At 41.2% G+C, this 7,869-nt stretch overlaps 1 protein-coding gene across 1 annotated transcript in view; it reads left to right on the forward strand.

The window, feature by feature from the left end:
• The window catches only part of LOC106882049 (general transcription and DNA repair factor IIH helicase subunit XPB), a 26,084-nt gene extending 21,073 nt beyond the window's left edge, over window positions 1-5,011 (forward strand). The window contains exons 18-21 of the mRNA XM_014932608.2: window positions 282-399; window positions 1,527-1,675; window positions 3,085-3,195; window positions 4,786-5,011. Of these exons, the coding sequence (XP_014788094.1) occupies window positions 282-399; window positions 1,527-1,675; window positions 3,085-3,195; window positions 4,786-4,908 (501 nt within the window). The 3' untranslated portion in view covers window positions 4,909-5,011. The remainder of the gene's footprint in view (window positions 1-281; window positions 400-1,526; window positions 1,676-3,084; window positions 3,196-4,785) is intronic.
• The last annotated feature ends 2,858 nt before the right edge of the window (window positions 5,012-7,869 follow it).

A 7,869-nucleotide genomic window follows, 5' to 3' on the forward strand; every position in this document is an offset into this window, starting at 1 on the left:
TATATATATATATATATATATATATATATATATATATGTGTATATACATATATACGACGGGCTTCTTTCAGTTTCCGTCTACCAAATCCACTCACAAGGCATTGGTCAGCCCAAGGTGCCATGCAGTGGGACTGAACCCGGAACCATATGGTTGGTAAGCAAGCTACTCACCACACAGCCACTCCTGCGCCTATATATATATATAATTGGTGTATGTTTGCATGTCTCTGTATTGAGCTGTCTGCATGTCTATATCCCTGTACCATTTTCTCTTACAACAGGTTGCAGATACCTCATTCGATCTCCCAGAAGCCAATGTTCTCATCCAGATTTCTGCTCATGGTGGCTCACGACGACAGGAGGCACAGCGTTTGGGTAGAATTTTACGAGCTAAGAAAGGTAGGTCTGTTTGGGTCAGTGTTTCCCAACTGGGGTTCCAAGTACCATCATCATTACCATCCACTTTTCCATACTTGCATGGGTCAGGCAGAGTTTGTTGAGGCAAATTTTCTACAGCCAGATGCCCTTTCTGTTGTTGACCCTCACTTGTTTTCAAGCAAAGTAACTCATTGGAAACGAAACTCGGCTTGCGAAGACTTATTGGGGAAAGCGAAACCGTCAATGGCACCTGTGCCCAGCATCGCCTTCCTGGCATGTGTAAAGACATTCGAGCGAGATTGTTGCCAGTGCCCCTGGACTGGCTCTTGTGCGGGTGGCACGTAAAATACACCATTTTGAGCATGGCTGTTGCCAGTACCGCCTGACTGGCCTTTGTGCGGGTGACACGTAAAAACATCCTCTACACTCTCGGAGTGGTTGGCGTTAGGAAGGTTAAATTATGCAAAAATGTATTTGAGTTATATTTTCTGTTTAATTGTATTGTTTAAATTCCCAACCACATGGCTGTGGGTTCAGTCCCACTTTGTAGCACCTTGGGCAAATGTCTTCTATTTTAGATCCTGGACAACCAAAGTTTTGTCAGCTGTTTTGCTTGATAGAAACTGAAAGAAGCCCTTTCTCTGCGCGTGTGTGTCTCATTACATTGACATTGTATGATAGTTGTAAGCGAGTATCACTTTCAAAGAGGCAGTAACTTGTTCCCAGTCTTTGATGTAAGCATGCCTGGACATAGAGAAATAAAACTACTTGAAAACAGGTGAGGGTTGGGAACAGGAAAGGTATCCACTGGATGTAGAAGATCTGCCTCAATAAATTCCATCTGACTCCTGCAGGCATGGAAAAGTGGACTCTGACTCTTGCAGGCATGGAAAAATGGATTCTGACTCTTACAGGCATGGAAAAGTGGACATTAAAACAATGATGATAATGATAATTTTTATTATCTAAAACATAATGACATTATTTGGGTCACAGTTTTTGAGGGGAGGGGATGAAAGGGAAAGTCAACTGGCAGAATTTGAACTTAGAACATGAAGACATTGTCTAATGATGCAAAAATAAATAATAATGCCTGCAAAAAAAATATGTCAGTCTCTCTCTCTGATTTCTTTCATTTTGTTATACAGGAGCTGCCGCTGAAGAATACAATGCTTACTTCTATTCTTTGGTGTCACAAGACACATTGGAGATGCAGTATTCGATGAAACGACAGCGGTTTTTGGTAAACCAGGGTTACAGTTACAAAGTAATCACAAAATTAGCAGGGAAGGAAAAGGTAAGACTTTTGTGGCTCTATGCATTCTATTACTGAGTTGTATTAACTGAAGCAAGACTGTTGACCACATGATCATAGTTTCAAATTTTGCTTCTTATCAAACCTGTTGGCCATTGTGTTGTAACCCAGGGGTCCTTAACCACTGGGCTGCAGATCAGTACCAGGTGGTGGGTCATTTTGTATTGGGCCATGTTATCGTCATGTATCATACTTTTGCAACATGTTGGTGACACTACAATGCAAATCTACTCAAATAGCGCAAGTTCTCCTATCAGATGGAGCCACAGTGTTTCTTTGTTCTGACTTTCTAATAGTATTTTCTTGGCAGAGATATTGTGGTGGTTTGCCATTGCTTTCCTCAACTGGATGGCCATTGGCCCTCAAGGAGATCATCTGTCCTTTGACAGGTTTTGTTTTCAGTCCTGTTGGGTGTCCAGACACCCTCCTCACAAGAGAAGCAAAAGCTACTCAAGTGAGGGACCCAGTTTAGTTGCCAATCACTTGACCATAGAACTGGTAGTACTGGTTTATATTGTACCAATAACAGGTCTCCTCAACCTGTGATGAGACCATCGACCTGACATGGCCACATGGAAAGAATAAATTCTAAAATTTTATTTCTATTTTATTGATTATTGCAGTCTGTAGAGTGTTTTTGCACTTTGTTGTGTTTTGTTTTGTGCCCGATCCTTTGGTCTGTGCAAAAATTGTCTTGCATAAAATCGGTTCATGGGGCAGAAAAAGTTGGTGGCTATTTTTGTAAGCCATGAACAGAATAAACATACCATGACTGACTCATGAACATTAAGGTGCTACTCGACTATGGACCACATGGTCATAGTTTCAAGATCTTGGTTTTGAATTGTCATCACTGCTTCTGTAGCTTTGCTTTTCTTATTCCCAGGGAGGGATTTTTGGCATGTTGTCCCTATGCAAATCCCTTTTTTTTACTTCTAAAAAAGACATAGACCATCCACATTAGTCTGGCCCTTATGCTTTGGCTTGTCCAGCTTGGGAGCCTCTATCAGGATCTTGTGCTCTGTCAGGGTCATTGAGACACACAAGCCACCACATCACAATAAAGATTGGACCTTTAAGTGATTTGCTGGGCTTGTTTGTGAGTAGAGTACAAGATTTTAATGTCCCCTTTTTTTGTATGATGTGTGCAAGGCCCGATATGACTGGCTGGATAATGAAACAGAATATTTGGGCCAGATATGGTTTAAATGTTAAAGGGTCAAGAAAAAAAGTAGTGGGGTCGGTCTGTTTGGCTAAAATCCTTCTGGGCAGTACCTGAGCGTGGTCACAGTCTAATGACTGAAACAAGTTAATGATTAAAGATGTAAGATTTTAATGTATCCAGTTGAAGTGTTCTGAGGGAGGGCATTGTGTCTTTTTTTTCATTGCAGGACAAACTGGGCTATAGCACCAAGGAAGAACAGCTGCAACTTCTACAGAAAGTTCTGGCAGCCACTGATGCCGATGCTGAAGAAGAAATTGATGGTGCAATGAGACCTATGGTAGGTGAATTAATGGAGGATAATGCATGTCTTTGTACTTGTAGTGTTTTATGTGTATGAGTACATGTGGGGTTGTGTATGTGTGTGGTTGTCTATATGGTGCAGGCTTGGCTGTGTGGTTAAAAAGCTTGCTTCCCAACCATGTGGTGTGGGGTTCAATGCCTCTTCATGACACCTTGGGAAAGTGTCTTTTACTACAATTCTAAGCCGACTAAAGCCTTATGAGTAGATTTGGTAAATGGAAACCGAAAGAAGCCTGTCATATATATGTGCAGATGTGTGTATACCCATGTGATGGTTATAAAATGAGCATCACCACCATAGGAGTGATGTTTGTTTTTCAGTCTTCACTGGCCATAGGAATTTCGTCTGACCCGTGGATGCATGGAACATCCTTTGGCATAGGTTGGGCAGCTTGTGTGCCAAAAGACTGTACCAAGCTCAACTGTCTGCTTTCTACGGCTGGCTACCCTTCCTAATGCTGGCCCTCTTTCAAGAGCATACTGGGTGCTTTCAATATAGCACCAGCACCAGTAAAGTCACCAAGTAACTTGTAAGACAAGACCCTCTCAACTGAAGGGTGGAGGAGCAGTTTGAGGGAAGTGGCTTTGTGTTTGGTGATGAAAAGTTAAAGCTTGATAGGGAGATAAATAGGGTCTTGCAGTAGAGGGGATATATAGCTTCCCCAGTTGGAGAGAGAAAGAGAGAGAGAAGATGGTGACGATGTGTCAGAGTGTACACTCAAGTTACAAGAATGTGAACATTAAATGATAATGATGATTATGCGATATTAATCATCTCTAGACTGTGATATCAATTTATCTGCACTGAAAGCAAAATCGTGAGGGCACCACCGTTCGAGCGTGATCGTTACCAGCGTCGCCTTCCTGGCACTTCATTCGAGCGAGGTCGTTGCCAGTGCCGCTGGACTGGCTCCTGTGCAAGTGGCACGTAAAATACACCATTTCGAGTGTGGCCATTGCCAGTACCGCCTGACTGGCCTTCGTGCCAGTGGCACGTAAAAGCACCCACTACATTCTCGGAGTGGCTGGCGTTAGGAAGGGCATCCAGCTGTAGAAACTCTGCCAAATCAGATTGGAGCCTGGTGCAGCCATCTGGTTCGCCAGTCCTCAGTCAAATCGTCCAACCCATGCTAGCATGGAAAGTGGACTTTAAACAATGATGATGATGTGATATCAATTTTCCTGTATTGTGATATCAGTTTGTTGATATTGCAATATCAATTTGTCTATATTGTGATATCAGTTTGTCTGTATTATGATGTCAGTTTTTTTAAAAATTATTTCCCTGTTTACTTAAGAATCTGTGATATCAGTTTGTCTATAATGTGGTATTGCTACGTCTATATTATGATATTTTGTCCATGTTATGCTATATCTGTATTGTGATATCAGTTTGTTCACACTGTGATATTAATTTGTTTATATTATGGTACAGATCTGTCTGTATTTTGACATTATTTTGTCTATATTATCATATGCCTGTATTATGATATCACTTTGTCTGGAATTATTTTTCTGTTGACTTAGAAATCTCTTAATGTGATTTTTTTTTTGTTTTTGTTTTTAGCTTCTTCGCAAAGGAGGCAGCATGAGTTCAATGTCTGGCGCAGACAATGCGTTCTATCTTGAATACAATCACAGAAGAGACAGCAAACACCAGCATCCCATCTTCAAACATTTCCGCAAATGAAAGGAACAATGACTTTATTTTTATTCCATTATTTTGTAATACCAGTAATATAATTGTATATAAAGATGATGAAAAAAAATGAAAGCAAAACAGTTTACAATAATTGTCCAGAATTGTTCAGGGGTTGGAAAAATGTTTTGTGGTGTTCTTTTTTTGTTTTGTTTATATTGTGAAAACAATGGGTGCAGGTGTGTCAGAAGAACAGGTGTGGGTCTGTGGTTATGAGATTTAGCTTCCAACCATATGGTCTTGATTTCAGTTCCAGTCTGCAGCAATTTTGACAAGGTCTTGTGAGTGGATTTGGTAGACTGAAACTAAAAGAAGTATTTTGTGTGTGCGTGTGCATGAGAGTGTGGTGTGTGCGTGCATGAGAGTGCAGTGTGGTGTGTGTGTGTGTGTGTGTGTGTATACTCTTGTTTTGACCTGCCCAGTTTGAACATAATGCAGATAGACTATTTTGGGTAAGTTATGGTCAGTTTAAAACCCTTTAGCATTCAGATTACTCTGTCAAATATAATAGTTATTTACTCACATTGTTTTGAATTAATCATGTGTTATCTCATAGCTTCAAGATTGTTTATTTTTAGAATGACATTGTAGGGTAGGTGTGATAGGTCAGATCTGGTCAGTATGAACATAAAAGAGGTATAAGAAATGAACCAACTGCAGCAACACCAAAAACTGAAACAATATTTTCAGCAACAGCAAGAGATACAACAGGATCAGCAACAGGGGACGCCTAAAAATAAAGAACCAAAACAACAACTCCCGCATCAACCCCAAGGGATGGAACTTGTAGAACAACATCTCTCGGATAAGCCTCTGAATTACTCAGTTCTGTGGAAGGGAAACAAGGAATTGATGGAGTTTGTTGACTCAAATAAAAACGAAATTTTGATAATAAGTGAGGGTCTTGATGCCCTCAGGGATCTGATAAGAACAACACTCAGTGTGTGTTGTTTTTTGAGGAAACGTTTTGCACATGATAGTTTTCAAAAACCTATTGGACAAAAGGATATTGAAAGGCCCCAAAAGAGGACCAACCCATGACTAGGGTAAGTGACCGACTCTTCTTTTTGTTTCTTTCCCTTGATGCAGTAGCCATTAGTGAAACTAGGATTTCTGAAACGCAGCTTGCTCTTCTTCTGGATGGTTAGAAGATTTATACTTCCTCCAGTCAGCCTGGATCAAATGGCATAGCAGTGCTGTGTTGGAGAGACCTTGACTTGAAGGTTTGACCCATGACTGCAGCTCTGTCAATGAGATGAGCCGTGAAAAGACCTGTTGCATGAAGGACACCTACACCAGTTCACCCTTATTTTTGTTGCCATCAATTCACACCATTTGCAGCGATTTAGATATCTCTGTAGGTGCGACAGCCTGAAAGCATGGCACTGCACCATCAAAGGTGGCATCCCTAGACCACCATGGTGTGGATGTTGACAGCAGATGGATTTTCTGACCAGTGGAAACTGACCCTTCCATACGAATCAAAAAAGCAAGCATTCCAATCTGGTAAAAGCTTTCTTAGGACAAGGTATGACAGCTAGGTGGTAATACACTACCGAGGCAAAATATGTATTTGTTACTTCCACCCAGCCTTTCAGAAACAGATTCCTATCTGTCCATTTCTAGGTGAGCTTGGTCACACTAGCCATGACCTTTTTTCCAGTTCTTATCTACCTGGGGAATCTGGGCCAAACCAGACTCCGAGCACCTTTCACTGGATCCTCTATACAACAATAGAAATCACCGCTATCCACAAGGATCTGCCTCTCCAAGAACCTAGTAGCAGACTTACTGATTTATCCTCGTTTATGAGTGCTCCTGTGCATACCTGACATTATTTCAGTATAGTGACCTCGTTTGCATTCACAGACACAGCTCACCTGTGGCCCAGCTCCAGCAGGATACCCCATCAAAATCTACAGCCTTCGCAGCAAGGGTTCTAAAGCTAAAATATATAACTGGAAGGAGAGGGGGCATCCAATACTGAAAGGTTCCTAGAGGTGGCTATTTAATTTGACAACCAATCAGATGCCACTATACATTGTGGTGATCCAGCCTCTGAAGACGGGGCTAAAATCAAAGCTTTTAGGACAGACACCAAAAAGTGACGGTCCATCCTGTCAAAAGCTTTGAACTGGTCCAAATTGACCAATGCCCTTTCAAAGCCAGATCTTCCCCTATCTTGTTTCTACCATGAATCACGGGGTGGAGGTTGTCATGCATAGATCTACCAGGGATCACACAAATTTGTGGGTCCCTGACTATACTACCAAAAACAAATGCCAGCTTCTTGGCAAGCACCTCAGCTAAAATCTTTAACTAGTGTTAAATCTTTAACTAGTGTTAAATCTTTAACTATTCTTTCAGTGGGGTTGATATAAAATATATAATCGACTAGATCCCCTCCGTACTCCAAATTTCAAGCCTTGTGCCTGTGGCAGAAAATGTCATAATTAGAATTTGACATTTATGTACTGTGTTCAATCCCCACTGAAGTCAGCTTTTGTTTTTCATTCCTTCAGGGTTAATAAATTAAAGCACCACTGGAGATGATAGTAATGACTAGTCCCCACCTCATTAAAAGTGTTGGTTTTGTACCGAAATAAGAAACCATTAATAATAATATTATTATTAAAGGAAAACAGTGAGCTGGCAGAATTATTCGCACGCTAAAGCGACGAGCTGGCAGAATCATTAGCACGCCGGGTGAAATGCTTAGTGGTGTTTTGTCTGCCGTTATGTTCTGAGTTCAAATTCCACCGAGGTCGACTTTGCCTTTCCATCCTTTTGGGATCGATAAATTAAGTACCAGTTGAGCACGGGGGGAGGGTCAATGTAATCGACTTACTCCCTCCCCTGAACTTGTTGGCTTTGTGCCAAAATTTGAAGGCATTATTAAAAAGGCAGCTAACTGGCAGAATTGTTTGTGCATAGTCAAAATATGGAGCAGTA

The sequence above is a fragment of the Octopus bimaculoides genome, chromosome 27 (assembly GCF_001194135.2).
Source record: "Octopus bimaculoides isolate UCB-OBI-ISO-001 chromosome 27, ASM119413v2, whole genome shotgun sequence".
Taxonomy (NCBI): domain Eukaryota; kingdom Metazoa; phylum Mollusca; class Cephalopoda; order Octopoda; family Octopodidae; genus Octopus; species Octopus bimaculoides.